This window comes from Phaenicophaeus curvirostris, chromosome 7 (genome assembly GCF_032191515.1).
Source record: "Phaenicophaeus curvirostris isolate KB17595 chromosome 7, BPBGC_Pcur_1.0, whole genome shotgun sequence".
Lineage (NCBI taxonomy): Eukaryota > Metazoa > Chordata > Aves > Cuculiformes > Cuculidae > Phaenicophaeus > Phaenicophaeus curvirostris.
In genome coordinates, this window is record NC_091398.1 from 15,484,743 (window position 1) to 15,504,246 (window position 19,504).

Genomic DNA, 19,504 nt, shown 5'->3' on the forward strand with positions numbered 1-19,504 from the left:
TGTGAATTGTTTTAAAAATTCTCATACTGAAAAAAGCAATTAAAGAGCTTGAAACATTTTCACAGTAATCTTTGTCACATGTAATAGCTACACTTCCTAATAGTGAGCAAGAGCTGATGAACACGATATTAATCTTAGGGGCAGTTATATTTTAGAATAAACATCCTGTAGTAATATAACAACTGGAAAACTTAGCCTGTCAGTTTTCAAGGGGAATCTCTTAATTGTTCTCATTCTGCACATGAAAAGCTAAATTTATGTAAGTTATAGTGACAGTGAGAAAGCTGTGCTCAAGTGCATTTTCTGTGGAGTTGTTGTAATGAACTTCCTTGACAGAAATACAGTTTAAAAAAAGAGGTGTGGGGAGGGAAATGCCATGTGGGGATAGTGCAGAAAGAATAGCTATGAATTGCTTTCTTCCTCATCAAGCTCACAGATTTCCTACTCCTGCCAGAAGATCTGTGTGGATTACGTGGTGGGGAGGGAAAAAAATCACACAGAGCAGCAGAAGATTGGCTTTATGGGATTTAGTTCGCACTCTAGGTTTCTCTGACAGTGCCCTTTCTTTGTAAGTTGCTTAGGGAAGAATTAGAAATACAGGACAGTGTTGCAGAAATACTTCCACGGCATACTTTTTCAGGCTTTAGAAACTTAGGGAGCTAGGGAGTGGATCTCTGGTGTTTAATACATGTGGGTGCGTTCTTTCTCATTGAGTATGCCCTGTCTCTGTTGGGATCCCAAGAATCTTGTACAATGCTGCAGGAGTTGGGTACACCTCTTTACTTGTTCTGAGCCATCAGTTGCTTTTCATTTCATTTTTCTCTACTTCTTGTATAGGAAGTGAACAGTTAGTGAGCAATTGTTGCCTGTTCTCCATGCTCCTCGTGTCTTTGTAAACATTTTAATACTGCTCTGGATTCTCTTGCTTCCAACTGATGAGTCGCAGTCTGCTTAAGTGTTCATCATGCTCTAAAATGTAACACTAAGCTCTTTCTGTCCGTTGGCAACTGTATACCTTACAACAACTCCAGTCCAGTGAGATAATACCTCTTGAAATGCTAACTTCAGGGAGTTGCTGTCTTCTCAGAGTATAGAACCAGAATTGTGTAGTAATTGGTATTAGAGAGGTAAGTCTACTGGTATTGCCCAGCCTGAGGCGAAGAGGATGCTGAAGAGGAAGAAACTTCTGAATATGAGGGACAGGTAGAAAGAACAATTAGAAAAACACAACATGACATCAGTGACACGATCATGAACTCTGAGTTTAATAACTCTAGCACTTCAAATTATTTTAAACTACATGTACTCATGTCCCAGTCTCTCTTTACTCCCACACAGTGTTCAAAATGGTGTCAGTTTCTGCAGGACAGCTAGCTACAAAGCTACTTTAAAACATGTTTTCACAGTATGTTTATAGCAAATGAAGTGTCTTCGTGGATTTGAAAATGGCACAGGAAACAAAAAATTGTCGTAGTTGCACCTACAGGGTTTTTTTGACCTCTCGCCTTCCCTGATTGTAGTTCATGTGATGTTGCATATGTCAGTACATTAGAATGTTTTATGTGCCTGGAGTTTGTGGCTGCCTGTTCACTGTGTGAAAATGTGATTTCATAGTCCGATAGGCAGGCCAACATGCATTTGGACCCACTGAGAGATAGTAGACACTGAGTATCAAATGTGAGACATGATACTAAGAGACAAAGCATACAGCTGAAACTGGAAATATTTTCCATGTTCTTATAGGTCAGTGGCACAGCTAATTGGATGCCATTAAAAGCAAATGTGTCAGTGTTGGTAGGTATTTGTAAATTCTTTGAGGTTTACATGTCGTTTTCTGTCCCAGTTGTGTCTGGATAGGTTAATAGTGAATTAGTTTTTCAGATCACACAGTGTAAACCAGACTAATTCTTATCTAAATAGATTTTTTTAAAAAACTGTATTGCCATTCTGAGCATAAGTGAAGACGTGAAAATGTTAAAGTAAAATTTTAATGTGTCTAAATTACCCGTTACTTGCTTATTTACATAAGTGATGGGGTGGAGTTAGTTGGGTAATTTAGACAGAGTTTTCAGCGTGGAACTGGTGGTTCACCAACTTACCATATTAAGCAGGACTGAGTTCTGCCTTCCTGTATTCTTAAATTGTTACATCAATGTTTTATATTGGTACCAACACCTAGAAGCTATACAGCTTTTTTTTTTTTTTTTAATAGAAACTCAGTTTTGTGCCTCAAAGATTCACCAAGCTGGGAAATCTCTCCAAAACATGAACATGTTTTTGGAGAGGTGAATAGCAAAGAACAAACTCAAAGGCTCATTCTGACTGGAGTCCAGAATGGATTTGTCTATACATGTTTGCTCCCTTTGTTTATCTTGAACCCTTACTGTGGAAGACAGGTGCTGTGCTATTGTAAAATATAACGCTTGTGTGCTGGTATACAATATGAGCTCCTTGGTCCTAAATGTTAGATTTCTGAGAGGTTCTTTTATTTCTAGATAGCCAATTTTTTTAACAAGACCCATTTAAAAATGGCTTATTCTCAAAGTAATTTTTTGTGCTTCTATAGACTCTTCTTTGTTATACAACATGTATGTGAAAGAGGCTGGTAGTGAAAAATGAAAACAATTCTCATAATTTAGCTATACATATTCTGTTTAAGGAGATAAACATATTCAATTTCATTTTGAAATAGTTATGTTTTGAAGGCAACAGGAGAGACTATTGTGAAAAGAGAGTAAACATTCTTTGATATATGTTTCAGAGAGTCTTCAGTAAAACTTAACTCTGATCATCTAGCAAAACTCTGTGTCACTGAACTGTAAGCTAACAGAGTGCTGGAGCATCTCTGCTGTGAGGACAGGCTGAGAGAGTTGGGGTTGTTCAGATTGGAGAAGAGAAGGCACCAGGGAGACATTCAGGCCTTTCATTACCTGAAAGGGGTTACAGGAAAGCTGGGGAGGGACTTTTTACAAGGGCAGGTAGTGATAGGCTGAGGGGAGACGTCTTTAAATTGGAAGGGGGAAGATTTAGATTAAACATTAGGAAGAAATTCTTCATGATGAGTGTGGTGAGGCACTGGTGCAAGTTGCCCAGGGAAGCTGTGGCTGCCCCATCCCTGGAGGTGTTCAAGGCCGGGTTGAATGGGGCTTTGAGCAGCCTGATCTAGCAGGAGGTGTCCCTGCTCATGGCAGGCAGGTTGGAAATGGGTGATCTTTAAGGTCCTTTCCAATCTTAACCATTCTGTGATTCAGAGTTGCCGTGGCAGCTGCGAGGCATGTAACTTCTACAGCATGGACAGAAACAACCGAATAATCTATACGAATTCCAGTATCTGGTTTTTTAGAAATATACATTTCTTTCTTGACTGCTGAATTGATAAATACAGCGCCTTTTCTTTTTTTCCTACATGCAAGTGAAAGCAGCAATTATTTTAGATGATAGCCTGTATCAGTAGGGTGGGGACCTTGAAGGCTCTACAAGCTACAAATGGAATTGTGCTTAACAGTGTGTCATTTGCAGAGTATCTCACTTAAGCCATACGAAAGCAGAGAAGAATCGTGTGTGTTTTCCTCCAGTTTGTTTTGGTGTGAGATGATGAGTTAGTCCATAGAGCAGAAAGGAGACAAGCTGAGGTTGTTCTGACTGCTTGGCTTGACTGTATAAAGATTTCTAAAGAGCCTTGGAGGCACAGAAAACTCTTGATAGGTAGGTAGAAATAAATAATACTAAAACACTGAAAGATTCACCCTTTCTCAGTATTTCATATCTAAAATGATTACACATTGGACACTGCCAGTCTGTGTCTGGAGCAATCCCCATTGCAATGTCAAACTCATACGCTTAAACGTTTTTAAGTGGGGTCAACTACAGCTGAAGAGCATTAAGTTTGCCTGTATAGACCTCAGCAGATAACTGGCTTTCCTTGCATTCCTGGCTATTAAAATATTTATGAGGATTAACAATTTTTCTGCAGCACCCTCAGATCCAGAAGAAATCCCAGTATATCAAGTATCTTTGCTGCGATGATGTAAGAACTCTACACCAATGGATCAACGGTATCCGCATTGCTAAGGTATCCTCTTCTAGGCAGTCTGGCACTGTTGTTATGAGTTGTTGTCATTATCTGTTTGAAACCATTTACAGTTACACAGCAAAATACATGCTAAGTCTCACTTTCCTCTGTTTAACTCTTCTGACCATGAACTGTACAGTCTTCTTACATTCCTTTGCAAAATCATTAGGCTTTATTATGATAGTTCAGAAATTGGGCCCTTTGTTCTGTTTCTGCTGCACCTCTTCTTGTCACATGACAAATTTCCAACATCACAGCTAGGTTTTAGCCAGCTCCCCTACAGATTTTAAAAAGAAGTCTTAGGGGAAAAGAAGAGACCTGAGAAAACGGAATTGTTTTCAAAGATTCCCAGGTTGGCTTAGTTTATGCATTGGCCCATTTCTTGCTTGATGCTCTTTCTTCTAGCATAAGTAAACTGTTTTTCAGCAGCTCACTAATAAAAAGGCAAAAGGTTGGGGGAAATTAATTGCCACATTTGTTAAATAAAACAAAATTAAGTTTTCACTGAATTTTTCACTGAATTAATGTTGCCTGTGGTCTGTAAGATTCTCTTGTTGCTCTCTGGGAGGAAAAAAGATGGACTAGAAAGGCCAGAGGTGGAGCTCAACAATCTGAAAAGAGTACACAGCCTATATACAGTTGTTAAATTTGTTTGTCGTTTTGCTTAGTATGGGAAGCAACTATACATGAACTATCAGGAAGCTTTGAAGAGAACAGAATCGGCGTATGACTGGACTTCCTTGTCTAGCTCCAGTATCAAGTCAGGCTCCAGCTCATCTAGTTTGCCAGGTAATAATGTGATCTGTGATCTGTCTCCTAACAGAAAGATTTAAATACCTTTTTTTCATCCGCTATATGGAGACCTCAAGAGAGACTGTTGCCGCTCTGTTGTCTCTGTCTTCACCTATCTGAAAAAAGAAATGGAATCTCTGTTTTAATGATGCATAGAGACTTGTGTGTGTAGCTCTGAAACTGCTTTTGTTGACTGAAGTATTTGAATCTGGAAAATGAGAAATAGTCCCAGCCCAAAAGCCAAGATCCAAACAATCTCTTCAGAGACAAACGTTGAAAATACTGTTTCTGTTCCTGTGTCAAACTATGTTCCTGCAGTAATATGTTTGTGTTGACCACTCAGCATGACTGGGGCTGTTTTTTATAGCACATACCAGTTTAAAAATTGACAAATGGTTATGTGAATGATATTCTCATTTCACTGTTCACAGCTGACTGACATTCTGCCAGGTTATTCTGAATTCTCTGGGGCAAGTTTCATTATTGAAAACAGGTTATTGTGTTTTAAGTGTTTTTGTTCATCACAGATACAGGTCAGGAACTAATGCTACTGAACTGGAAAGATTCAGAAAGTAGTCAGTGAGAATGAGCTAAGCAATTTCAGCCTAACCTGGAAAGACACAGTGTTTTTTCAGCTGTGTGGAGCAGCTTCCCAAGTGTAACTGTAAAATCTTGATTACTGAGAGCTTCTCCATCCAAGCTGGGTATCTTTCCTGATAGAGTTTCTCTTGTTGTGGGGAACTGAACCACCATCAGCCATGCATTTTCTGCCAGAGCTGCTGTCCAGTCTGTGCCTAGATTCTCCTTTTTCCCCCAAGACAGCCTGGGACTGCACAGAAAGCAGGTGCCAAGCTGGATAAATCAGTCTGGCAGTGGCTGCTCCTGTCTTTTCAAGATACCTCATGGACCCAGAGCATCATCTGCATTTACTAGTTGCACGATGCTCATCATTCCATCTCTTCCCTTGAGGAATGGAGCAGTCAGGGCAGACTGCTGCCTTGGCTAGCATAGCATAGGGACATAGGCAGCCTATGTCCAGAGTCTGTTTCTAAGGTTTTGCTGGGAAGGAGTGCTGGAGAGAGCAGGCTGTGTGCATCGCATGAAACAAGGCTTTTCCCCAAGAGCAGGAGCTGTCGAGTGTTTCAGAACCTATATAACAGCAGTGTATTTTTACTTTGCAGTATATCTGACACACTGTCATCTTTGTGGAGCTTCAGATTTGGTTTATACCAGGAATCTGTTGCACTGCTTGTTTTCCAGACAGCAGTGCGATGTGATATGATGGCCTGGATGTGAGCTAGAGCTTGTGCAGTAGTTAGTGGGAATACTGGCCTTTAGTGGGATAGCGTGCTTAACAAATGTGACCAATAAATGTCACATGGAGTTGCATTATAAGCACTTTGACTCTACTTCTGCATTCAGAAACACATGCTAACTGTTTCTTAACTTTCTTCTAAACAGAATCTCAATCAAATCATTCTAATCAGTCTGACAGTGGAGTTTCTGACACCCAGCCAGCTGGACATGTCCGTTCCCAAAGTATTGTCAGCTCCATGTTCTCTGAGGCCTGGAAACGAGGCACTCAACTGGAGGAATCCAGCAAGGTAACAAGAAGACTTTAGTTTGAGAACCAACACCCAACAAAATGTACGAGACAGAATGATACCTCTTCTGCCTCTGTCCTAAGTGGGATTTCTTCTCTTTTTTATTTTACTCTGTTATTGACAAACACTGCCATATAATTGTTTTATTTCAGGGATCACTCTTTCAGAAAATCTAGCCCTGAAACCTTCTGTCTGTTCTTGCTTTTGTTTGTGTGCACAGAAGCCCTCTGTTCTTTGAAGGCATGATACAGCCCTTCCCATAGAATCTTATAAACTAATGTTGAATAAAGACAAAATTGAAAGATCAGCTGTTAAGAAGTTGAATGAAATTCTTTCACTAAGATCTTTCTCCAGTTAACAAGCCACATCTTTTCATTGTAAAGATGTGAGTAACTGAGAACTGAAGGCAGGTATATCTATTGTAAGAAGTACTCTGGTAGTTTTTACTCAAATATTTGCTATTATATTTGGTGGAAATGGAAACAGTAAACCTAGATATGGTCAAGGCAGAAGTACTAAAATTGCCAGCAATTGTCGATTGAGGCAGATGTAGTATCTCATGTTGCTGGTAGAGTGTTATAAATGATTTTAATCTGTTGAAGCCTGGGGCTCGGGTCTGTTGTGGTTTGGTTACTTTTCTGTTCTTTCTGTGGTAGTTGACTGGTGTAGTCCCTGTGGTGAATACTTCCAAACATGATAGAATTGCCATTTGGTCTGGTTTGTTGTCAGGCTCAAAAGAATTTCCAGTCCCTGAACAGCAATGATGTCAGTATTAACTGCAGCAGTTACGTGCGGAAGTACGTTGGCAGGATGCTAGAAGAAGTTATCTTCACTTTTTCAATTTAATATTTCCCAGACCCCAGCTTCAAGCTAGAGAAGCAGGTATTCTAAAACTAAAACACAGGTCACTATCCCTGGCATTAGATAAATAACTAAAAATAAGATACAGCATTACATTTTCAAATACGAAAGCACCTGTGTCACAATGTGAAAACTGACATGGCTGTATTCTTTGGGATTTATAACTTCTGTAGTGCCTGCTGGCTTGGAAATTGTCTGATTCTAGTAGTAATATAGTACTCAGCCCAGAAATGTAGCTTGTTAAATTGTGATCCAAGTTTTTCTACTGCATGAGTGCAACCCCTGGTACGTGTTCATCAGCAGATGGCTTGTGTACGTGTACAGGGTGCATCATTTCTGCAGTATCGAGACAGATGCAAGAGACAGGGCACAAGTCCGTCTAGCATGTGTCTGAGAGAGGTGAAAAAGTACTGCTGGGAGAACTGTAATATTGTTTCCTAAAGTTTTCAGTTTGATGTGAAAATCTTGCTGTTACACTTTCTGTGAGCTTTCAGAAAAAAAGTTTGACGTTTACCACAGCGAGATCACTGTTGTACTTATCAAATCCATAGTGTGGCTGGCAACTGCTATTTTCAATAAACCCCAAGAATTTTTGTTATCTAATTTAAAGCAATTTTAAAAATAAAATATTCAGACTGCTCCCAGTTGAAGACCATCCATGTTTCAAGATTTCATTAATTGGAACTTATTTCTATGCACAAATCCAGGAAAAGGTGTATTTCTTTTCCTCATGCATAACACAAATGAGTGGATTGCCCTAAAACTTCCAAGGAATCCGAATTAAAGGAGCCATCTAAAATTATCATTTGAAGCCATGCTAAAACAGCGTGAGTAAATTGGTGACAAATTTACCTTCAGTGAAACTACAGTACATACTTTTTCATCGTGTGCAGGTCTAGCCTGAGGGACTGAACTAACTTAAGAGAGCTGGGGTTGTTTAGCCTGGAGAAGAGGAGGCTGAGGGGTGACCTCATTGCTCTCTACAACTACCTGAAAGGTGGTTGTAGAGAGGAGGGTGCTGGCCTCTTCTCCCAAGTGACAGGGGACAGGACAAGAGGGAATGGCCTCAAGCTCCACCAGGGGAGGTTTAGGCTGGACGTTAGGAAAAAATTCTTTACAGAAAGGGTCATTGGGCAGTGGCAGAGGCTGCCCAGGGAGGTGGTTGAGTCACCTTCCCTGGAGGTGTTTAAGGCACGGGTGGACGAGGTGCTGAGGGATATGGTTTAGTGTTTGATAGGAACGGTTGGACTCGATGATCCGGTGGGTCTCTTCCAACCTGGTTATTCTGTGATTCTGTGATTCTGTGAACTAATAAATTGGATTGGCAGTAGAAAATGTTAAACTGTGGCAAGAAAGGGAATAACAGTGTTGAAAAAATTGTAAGTTACGTAAGAAGGTATCTGGAGCTGCAGTGATACTGAGACGTGCTACTTTAGGCAGATAGTTATTTCAGAGGTGGTGATTCCACTGTGCTTTGGTGGCAAAGCTGCCTTGGAGATTTCATACAGGCAGGTTGCTGCAAGTGGCAAAATTAATGGAGACTTGTCCAGCACGTCCCTTCCCCTTCTGCAGCCGCGCTTTCCTGCCTCATCACCCTTGTCTCATCCCCTCAGTGAGCAGAGCAGAATAGAGCATGCTTGGGCTCAGCAGGAAGATGACGCTGAGGCTGGCCAGCTAGCCAGGGTGCTGTTGTAGTTGGGCAATTGATAACTGCTCACCAGGTTAAAAATGGGTGAGTTCTGCCTGCTTTTCCCTCGTTTATCAGATGTCAGTAACTTCAGCACAATTTCTTGAATCTGAAAATACATTGACATTTCTAGAGGTCTGTCATATTTGGCTGAAATCTGCTCACCAATCTTACGCAGCCAGCATAGGAAAAGAGATGGCCAACAGTTCAATTGCAAAAGCTTGCTGTTTTAGGAAAAACTACTAAAAAACCCAATCACACCTGTTTTTAAAAAGCGATACTATGGTTTTTATAGCATTTCTAGGAGTTCCAGATAGTCATTAAGATGCATGTTACAAATATGAATTGTTAGTAATAAGTAACTTTTCCAGACAGAAAGAAAGACATCACATAGTAACAATGACAATGATCTGCTTCAGAGTTCTGTAAACAAAATATCACTTGAGTATGTTTCTGGTTGTGGATATTTAATTTGATTCTGTGGAGAGAGGAGGGACTCCCTTTTTCGAGATGCACAATATTCATTTCTGTATCCTGAGTGTTTAATTTGCTTACTGTGGAAATTACTGTCTTCAACGGATATGAGGAAAATTCCTCTCTGTTTCAAATATATTTAAGATTAAAAACCCACCTTTCCCAAAATGCAGATAATCTATCCACTTCATATTTTGAAAGATTGCTGTTTGCTCTAAGAGTAGGTTTTTTGTTCACATTCTTCACAGTTGGGCAGTGAAGATCTCATTATGGCTCATTTTGCTTGTTCGATTTTGAACACAGTATTTCAAATGGGATGCTACAACAGCAGAAATTAAAATGTGTGCTTGCCCTTCAGGAATAGCTGTTCTGTTATGCCTTGGTCTCCCTCTCTGTCTGTTTTATGCCGCTTTTATTTTTCCTGTTGCATTTTGCTGTCTCAGGTATCAAAAGTGAAGCTCAGCACAGCTAAGGTCATCACACCCATGGTGCCTTATACAGGGCACAATTAAGGTCAGGTGGTTCTACTTGAAAATTCATTAACCTGGGTGATTGGGAGAATGGTAATTTACAGACTAACATTTGCAAGAGAGCAAGATTTCTCTCCTGTTTTGTTTTGTGTACACTTTGATTTAGCTCCAGAACTCTTGCCTTCCAGACCTGACGTGACAGGTAGAGGCACACCCCACGTGTGATGCAAATCACTGTTTGTTGTTTCTGACTCTAATCCTTCTGGTGTTCTGTGCACAGAGAAACTCTGTGCGCCTGTGTTTAGAACAAAGCAATTGCAAACCTGCTCCTGCAGTGCAGATGAGCATAATTGGGATAACGCGTGGCAAAGTACCTACTAAATAGCCTAGGTACCAAAGGGGTCAGTTCCTGAGTTGGTATTGCATTTCTAATGCATGTTTTTGTGCTGAGCACTGTGACAGTCACACCTTGGCTTGGAGCCAAGCCACTTAGTATTAGGAAAATGTTTATAAGCTTGAGTAATGGAATTACCTTTAATTTTTAACAGGAATGAAGGCTTACAATTTTTGAGAAACAATTTAACGAGCAAAACCCAACAAATAGACTAAAGCATTGCCTGCTGCCTTCCCAGTGCTCCTCCCCTTAGCTCTTGCCTCTCTTATTTTTCTGCTTAACATAGAGGTTGCATGTATAGCTTTTCTTTCCCCAGCTAACTTTCTTTTGCAGATGTCTAAACATTTCCTTCTGGGGAAGTTTTTCTAGGAAACCTCAGTTCTCCCTCTTTTTCCTTGGTTTTTTTTTTCATTGCCAGCCTTGGGTATCAAAGTATGTGGAATGAAAGGATCTCGGCAGTATTCCTGCACAGAGCTTGCCCTTTATGTGTTTCAGAGCAGTTCAGTATTTCTGCATTTTTGTAACAGCAAACAGCATAAGGCCTGAGCTAACCAGCATAAAGGCTGGACGCGTGCTCTGGGAGGCCACGTGTGGTTTGACTCTGATCTTACTGAGCTGAGGAGACGCCCGTGGCGTCTCTTCTCTGCCACGGCCTGTGGTGCCCTGGGGAGTCACTGTACTGGTGCTGGCTTTGGGTCACCGTACTTGCCCAGAGGAGACCCAGTGATTCTCACTGGGTGCCGCTGCCTGCCCGGCAGAAGGGACAAGGCTGATGTATTTTCTCCCTGACACTCAGCCTCGCTCCGAGTAGACCTGGCTCCGCTGGCTCTCGCCAGCTCCCTCCCTGCCTGCCGGCTCTCACCGCCGGGTCCCGGCTCTCGGTGGACGGAGTTGTCTCTCACTGCGTTGTTCTGCTAATGCTTCCTGCATGCTGTAATCTGCCACTTAATTTTTAATGACGGGCACGGTTAGACCTTGACTTTATAATCTCTTTGTCTCCCTCCCCCTCCCTCTCTTCTCTCCTTTTTCTTCTCCTCCCATTCCACTGTCACTAAAAATCCCTTCCCCGTAGGCCCGAACGGAGCCCGCAGCTCGGCCCTTTGTGTCTGTGGCGCCGCCCGTGTCCCCACAGACCAAAGTGGCAACCCCGTACGCCGCCTCGCAGCCTTCGCCCCCGCTGCCCCCGCCGCCCCCACCACCCCCACCGCCCCCGCCGCCGCCCCCGCCGCCGCCCCCACCGCTGCCCAGCCAGGCGGCCTCGTCCGCCGCCTCGCCCGCTGCCATGTTTGTCAAGTACAGCACCATCACCCGGCTGCAGAACGCTGCCCAGCACGGGGGGCCTTTCTCCAAAGCTCCTGCCGTGCAGCAGCCGCCCCCAGCAAAGCCGCACATGCCGGTGCCCCCCAACGGGGCTGTGCCGCCTCCCCCGCCGCCGCCGCCGCCCCCCACGCCGGGGTCGGCCATGGCGCAGCTGAAGCCAGCACCGTGTGCCCCCTCGGTGCCGCAGTTCACGCCGCCACCGCCACCCCCCAAGATCCATCAGGTTCAACCAAATACGAGCCAGGCCGCTGCCACCTCCTCGTTGCCACCGCCTCCCCCTCCCGTGCCAGCCCCGCTCCCGCCCCAGGCGCCCCCAAAGCCCGTCATGGCAGCTCTGCCCCCACAGCCTGGCAGCAAGGCGGCATCACCGGGGGTCGCGCACCCCAGCCCCGCTCTGCCGGCTCCCCCTCCGCTTGCGATAAAGAAACAGCCGAGCGTCACCTCTCCCCAGGTGCCGCTGCTGCCCCCGGCCCCTCCTGGCCCAACTCCCCCGCCAACGTTCCCAAAGCAGCAGAGTTTCTCTGTGAAGCCTCCTCCGTCTCCCCAGTCCCCGGTGCCGTCGGTGGTGAAGCAGATAGTGAGCCAGTTCCCACCTCCTCCCACCCCACCAGCCACTGAGCCCCAGCCTCTGAAGCCCCTTCCGCTGAGTGTGGCTCCGCAGTCACCTCCAGCAGTGAAGGCCAAGCCTAAATGGCAGCCCACTTCTGCTCCCTCACCAGATTTTCCCCCTCCTCCACCAGAGAGCAGCTTAGTGTTTCCTCCTCCACCTCTTTCCCCAGCTTCCTCTGCAGGTTCTCCCCCCCCTGACAAATCAGGGTCTCCGGTCAAAAAGACCAGCAAGACATCAAGTCCTGGAGGGAAGAAACCACCTCCGACCCCTCAGCGAAACTCCAGCATCAAGTCCACCAGCTCTGCTGAGTACCATGAGTCCAAGAGACCTTCTGTGGACCGCCTTGTCAGCAAATTTGCACACCCACCAGAGCCATCAGGGTCTTCTTGCAAGGAGTCATCACCTCCTGCAGCCCCTCCGAAGCCGGGAAAGCTCAACCTTTCTGGGGTGAGCCTGCCCATTGTCCTTCCTCAAGGAGGGATCCTGGGCAAGACTCCCGCTCCAGGTGTGTCTGGGAAGGAACCTGTGGTCGAATTCCCTTCGCCACCATCCGATTCAGACTTCCCACCACCACCACCTGAAATAGATCTTCCTCTTCCACCAGTTGAGATCCCATCCGTGTTTTCAGGCGGCACCTCCCCAAAAGTCGCTGTTGTCAATCCCCAGCCTCAGGCATGGTCAAAACCATCTGTGAAAAAAGCCCCTCCACCCACACGTCCCAAGCGGAACGACAGCACCCGACTGACACAGGCCGAGGTCGCGGAGCCACAGGGGTCAGCTGGCCCGCAAGTGCCCACTTCACCCAAGTCCAGCCTTAGCGTTCAGCCAGGGTTCCTGGCTGACCTCAACCGGACGCTGCAGCGGAAATCCATCACCCGGCACGGCTCCCTGTCCTCTGCGCGGATATCCAGAACAGAGCCCACGGCCACCATGGATGACATGGCCCTGCCCCCGCCGCCGCCCGAGCTGCTGGCTGACCAGCAGAAGACGAGCAGCTTCGGGGGGGGCCACATATCCGGCTATGCAACGTTACGGAGGGGGCCGCCTCCTGCGCCTCCCAAACGGGATCAAAACACCAAGCTGTCGCGGGACTGGTAGTCGCTTCCCAGGGGCTGGTGCTCTCCGTGACTTGTGGGCCGCTCCGTGTTTGGCCAACCTGTAATCCTGTGCACTTGGAGAGAGTGCGGTCAAATGTATGATAGTCCCATCAAAGAGGTGATCTCCAACTGGAGTTACGGCTAAATGTAAAGACTTTCCCCTTCCATGGCGAGGCCAAAAAAGCTGGGGTTGGGGGTGCTGATATTTTATTGGGAAAGGTGGGTAGAGAGGCATTGACTTATCCTTTCGGTTTCTTTCACCCTTCATATGGATTGGACCAAAACCCCACTTTCTTACTTTTTCTGCATTTAGGGGAGGGGGGGAGATGATTTTTTGTAGTGTCTGTCCATGTGAGACATGTTTGTGCATGTATTATAAGTGTAGGTATATAATATATTGTGATATATTTCGTCGCAATTATAGAAGATAACCAGAATGTTTTTGTAGAACCGTATTTATTGTTTCAGTCACTATATTATCTGGAATCGGACTTTAACTAGGCAAATTGTACCACAGCGATGAAGATGTAGGGCGCACTTTAAAGAAAGAAAGTTTTAAACCCCTCCCCGCAAACTTCTTGTCAGTTTGTGGCGGGCGAGCGGTGCAGAGCTGAGGTTTTCTGCTGGTAAATGTTCCATGTCCATGGATTGAAAAGTACCGATGCAAAATACCGAAACATTCTGGTCATAGTACTACTGAAAATGAGTATGTTCGGAGAAAGAACGTAGATTTTATATATAGTGGGCTGGAGTGAAATATATTTATACTATAAAGAGCCTCCCCCTCCCTTCCAAATAGTTTAAAAGTATTGACTGCTACAAATTACTTCAAAGCTATTTGTCCATGCGTATGGAGCATAAATATATATTATTCCAATCCGTTATCCATTCTAACTTTATAGCAGGCTTGATCATTTGTTTCTGTGGCTCAAGATGAATATATTTGTGTTAACCTGTTCTGAAAGCTGCCAGGACTCCTGCAACCAACGCTGACCCACAAGGGTGGCGCACACCGATTCATCGCTCACGTGCGATTCTTTCCCCGAAGGAACAGGTAGGTTTCTGTAGAGCGCTTTATGTTCTCCCACAAACATACAGAGCATACGGCCTCGCCTTCTCTGGGCCTGATAAAGATGTGTTATGTTTACAAAAACTAGTGGCTGGAAATATTTAAAGGCAGCCTTGTTTGTTAGAAACTGTCAGGAAAAGTTCCCTTCTGGAAAGAGAGAAGAGAGTAGTGATTTCAGGCCAACCACAGTGGGAATTCTCTCTCCTTTGACCTGCCAGACACTGGGAACAGAGATTATCCCTGTCGATGACAAAGTTGCCCTTAGAGTGGTCAAGGGAGAAGACTGGAAAAAACCACAATGGTGAGAGGCAATAAACATTTGTTAATGATTTAATTTAAAGGCCCATATGAGTAGGAGAGAAACTGTCGTATTTGCTTTGGTTTTTTTGTTAGCCAGTGATTCACAGCCCATCACCAGATCAAGCGCTTAAGTCCGTTACCTGCCACCGTTGTACAGTCTAACCCACCGGTTTGGACACAATGCGGCAGCGTGGTTGGCGTAAGAGGTTAACCTGTCACGCGTGTTCATTGCAGGGCAGCAGCGCAGCCTCTGTAAACTGAAACACTTGGGCTGTACCCACCCCGTCTTCGGCTGTTACAGCTCCCTGCATCACCTGGGGACACTGGCGAGGCTCAGGTGACAAAGGAATTTACTGTTCTTTTACCTTTTCTCCAAAAGGAAGTTTTACAAACTTTCCTTCTCCCAAAGAACAAAACAAAGGAAGTAGCTTGGCAGTGTCCTCAAATGTGTAAAAAAAGATGTAAACTAATTTCTTATCAGAGTAATTCAGGCTGATAGATTTACAAAATATTGTGACAGTGCCCCCCATCCCTTTTTTTATAAAGTGTTTTTAAAAAGATCCAAATTATAAAATAAATGTCTTTGTGAATAATTTATGAATAAGAAAAAAGCTTTGCTAATTAGCGGGGGGAAACGACACATCTGTAACGATGTAGTTTTAAATAAGCGCATCATGAAAAGAGAAAATCAATGGTGCTGTCTCTGCCGACCTGTTTCGTCATATGATTTTTTTAAAATCTGTTTCAGCACCTCTGGAAATTGTTTTAATATTTCAGACTAGGTTTTTTGAGCAATAAGAGTAAATACCATTGTGTGCATTTTAAAGCACTGCTATGGAAAGGCACTTTTTTGTATCTTTCAAATTATTCACAAAGTTTCGTTTCTACTATTTTTGTGCTTATAAAGTGTCCTTAAGAGCATTTGCATTGTTGATTTTAAGCATGTTCGGTGTAGCTGGCGGGTAACTTCACGGGACGCTGTGAAGCTTCGCCACGACTCATGGGTGCTGTAATTTCCAGTGTTGGTCCTCCTGCTGCTCGGCCCCGCGTGCGGCCCCTGGGCTCACACCCACCAGTGGAGCAAACAGCGCGGCTGCAGTGGGAGCCCCCCGGCCGTTGCTGGGGACAGGGGAGCGACACATCCTCGCACTCCCTGGCAAGATAGATCCGTGCAGCGTGTGCTCCCAGGTGAGAGCTGTCGGGAAATTCCACTTGCCTGTCTGTTTTTCTTTTCCCTCCAGGCAGCTCCACTGGTGTGTGTCAGTTCCAGCCCTTGTTCTTTCATTCATTGAGTGCGGGTACCTCTGGGCCTTGGACCCACCAGAGCGATGTTTTGAGTGCAATTTCTTCAGAGGCATTTGAGCTTTGTTCTCATTTTCTTGTGGCGAAGTTCATTGACTCGGTATCTCTCCCTGGACGATGAATCCGTGCCTCCTTCTGCAGGCTGCTACACAGCTCGCTGGGAGACAAAAGTTTAACTCTTTTAAGTTTGCAGCAAAATGTATAAGCGTCAGCACAGGTGGCACCGTGTATTCCTTCTGTTACAACTTGCTGCCTAAGCCAGGAGCGATACAGAAATGCAGCGAGTGCCAGCTGAGCACTGAAACCTGGCTGCCTTTTCAGCTTATGAGACCCCTCATTTTAACTCGCTTTTCCAGTGTGTTTCACTGGCTTTGTGGCAGCAAATATTTATGCCTTATTTGCAAGTAAGTTATTTTAACCCATGAGCATGGGTCTTGTAATTGCATCGTTAGATTTACGTAAATCAGAAAACGAAGGGGTCAGATCTCAGACACGGAGCAAGAAGCTTCCTGCTACAAACATGAGCTGCAGTCATTTTGGTGCTATTAAAATGAACGTGTGAGCTGAGCATTCATACCGAGGACACGAAGACAGCAGATGCCTTCATCCTAAAATATGAAGAGAGCAGAGCTGGAGTTGTGTTACCTGATGCCTTTGACACTTGTTAAGGCAGGTGTCGGCTCCTGAGGGCACAGGCTGCATGCGCTAATCTGCTCCAGACTTGGTGTGCGTTTCCCCTTTGCCACAGCAACAGCAGCCGCCTCAGAGCAGCAGCGTCCCTCCTATTCAGCCAGGTTCCTCTGTACCTGCAGCACAAGTGTGAAAAGTGGGGAACTAGTCTCCTAGGACACTTCCATTGTAGCTCGTGCTCAGGAGTTGCTTTGGAAGGGGAAACTGGGCTCTCCCATCGACACTAATCTTAGAGCCTGTGGGGGTTTGTTTTTTAAAACTCTTCCTGTAAGCAAACCATAGGTAACGTTTGAGAGGGATTTGCTGGGGGGCTCTTTAGGCTTTCAAAGTCTGTGGCTGGGAGAAGATTTCAGGCACAAGTCTCTCAATAAATAATCCTGTTGTTTTTCTGTGGAAGAGGAAAGCCCTGCCTTGCCCTGTGCAGTCGTTTCCTCCTGTGGCAAAGCACCACTGCTCGCTCTGACCTGGTGCGCAACCTCGAAGCCAAAGACCTTTCCTGCCCTGAATCTGCAGCTTTCTCCGGGGCAGCAGTGACTGACACATCAGGGAAAGAACGTGAAGGTACCTGAATCCCTTTGGATTTGGGTCTGATGGGAGAGGGAGCAGTTTTTTCTCACAAGTGCATTTTAAGATTTCCTGTTCTGGACTTGCACATTTAAAGGTTTTATAATTTCATCTTTCTGTGCCCTTAGGCATCCAGGTAACTCAAATCAGCTCAGATGATAAAGTGCAGCCAGTTTTTTACCTGAGTTAAAAATCATTTTTTCTGCAGTTAAAGAACCAAAAGTGCCGTTTCAACAGCAGAAGGGTAAGAAAACTTTTCTGCCTCTTACAGAAAACTGCACAGAACTTATTTGTTTTACTTCAGTGGTACCATTACAGGTAAATCTGTTTCTTATTCAAAACTAGATTATAAGTGGGTCTTAATACTCGCAGTGAGTCAAACAGAGTCACGTTAAAGGCAGCTGCACTCCAGGAAAGCAGCAAGAAAATTTCCTGACAGCAGGTAGTGAGAATGCAGCCAGAACATGGGCGCTTGGGGGTGGGGTTTTTTCTCCTTTTTTCATTGTACTTGTTCGAGCAGCAGCGCTCCTCACTTGGAGGTGATGGGAGTTTTTGCCTATTTGTGGCTTTCCATTCCCTCACACAGTCGGAGTAGACTCCAACCCAAGGAGGATTTAACACTAAGGGGGATAGTTTCTCTTAGATGTTTTTGTATTGTGCTGGTAGGATTTAAGCTTTTATTTTGGATTTAAAATTAAGTTTGTCTCAAGTTGAATAACTTCCCCTTCTGAATTCTCTTCCCTTTGATTAAAAAGAAGCCCATGAAGACTGACAAAACCAGTGCTGAGGGGTCAGCACTCACCCCTCCTCTGATCCAGTGAGACACAGGCTTAGCCTAGTTTTGAGAAGTTTAAGACACTAAACTGCAAATGAGGTGAACATATACACTTACCCCTCACAATGAAAGTAATTTAAATAAGGTAAATTAAAGTAATTGCCACTAACATGGGGAAAAAAAGTGATGTGGGTTGATGGTTTTGGTGTGCTGAGGCACTCAGCCCGGCAAGGGGAGCTGTGTACAGCGCAAGAAGTGTCGCGGGAGGAGAGCTAGAGAGCAGGGAGAGTGTTACCTCCCCAGTCCCTCCCAGCAGGGGCTTTAAGTGAGGGGATGGAGGAAGAAGGGATTTGACTAACTGATTTAGGACACACACACACCCCCAATTTCAATGCTTAAAGATGACTTGTCTTTTAGACAACTTCGGCATGGAACCAGTTGTTCCTTACAGTGGAAAACAGTTTCCTCCCTCCTTTCTCAAGATGCCAAAGATGCATTCAGAGCTAAATTCCAGGTAGGCAGATGTGCTTGCAGCAGGAACTGGAGCGCTGCTGGTCTGCAGCAGCTGCTGGGCAAGAGACCAGGGCTGCCCCTGCGAGGTGTCGCGCATCTCCTGCCAGCGCTGGTAACTGGGCACATCCGTGAGCTTAGCGAACAAACTGTGCCCAGTGCTACCTGTTGCTGATTTGGTGCTGCAGCATGAAGCTTGTACTTCTAAAACAAAAGCTGAGTACTTTGCCACGAGTTGTAATTTCAAATCTAAGGTTTCCTTCCAGTGGACTACGTGGACCAGAAATGAACTGGAGCAGCAGTTTGGTTTATGGTTTTCACTAACTGTTAGCAGCCACGAGTGATATTCTGTGTAATACTGGGGATGCAAATGTAAGAAAAAAGTGTCATTGCAATGATGAGTTGTCTGTGCAGCAACCGTGTGCCGAGTGCTGTAAATACATTCATGTTTACCGCTTTAAAAAGAAAATTGCACATTTTATCTTTCAATGGGATTGACTCCCCTCTTCTTCCCTTTCCAAAAAGAAAAATCAAAGCTCTTTCAGACTGATAGCTTCAGGTTGGGGGGAGCTTTGCCATATTATAAATATATATAAATATATGTATAAATATACTTTTTTAAGCATGGGAGAGGACAAAAGAAATACTACATTATAAAATACCAGATATAGAACATTATACAATGGAATATGCACAATTCAATAAATATGTAGTTAAATTTAATGATTTGGTTTAATCCTCTGTCTTGCCCTTTTCTTTTGTCATGAGTTCAGAACCCATATTGTGTTCTCAGAGCGTCCGTGCTCCCCCCTCCGTAGGGCTCAGATATCTGGTGGCCTTACCATTTATATATGCTCACTCTGAATAAAATTGCTTTTTATTGTTCCTTTGCACAGTTCTTTCCCCTGGGTCA

The 19,504-nt window shown here is 44.6% G+C and overlaps 1 protein-coding gene across 3 annotated transcripts in view; it reads left to right on the forward strand.

Moving 5' to 3' along the window:
* The window catches only part of RAPH1 (Ras association (RalGDS/AF-6) and pleckstrin homology domains 1), a 95,974-nt gene extending 76,647 nt beyond the window's left edge, over window positions 1-19,327 (forward strand). For all 3 annotated transcript variants that reach the window (XM_069860963.1, XM_069860964.1, XM_069860965.1), the window contains 4 exons: window positions 3,974-4,072; window positions 4,741-4,861; window positions 6,326-6,468; window positions 11,427-19,327. In XM_069860963.1, the coding sequence (XP_069717064.1) occupies window positions 3,974-4,072; window positions 4,741-4,861; window positions 6,326-6,468; window positions 11,427-13,382 (2,319 nt within the window). In that variant the 3' untranslated portion in view covers window positions 13,383-19,327. The remainder of the gene's footprint in view (window positions 1-3,973; window positions 4,073-4,740; window positions 4,862-6,325; window positions 6,469-11,426) is intronic.
* Window positions 19,328-19,504: the final 177 nt, after the last annotated feature.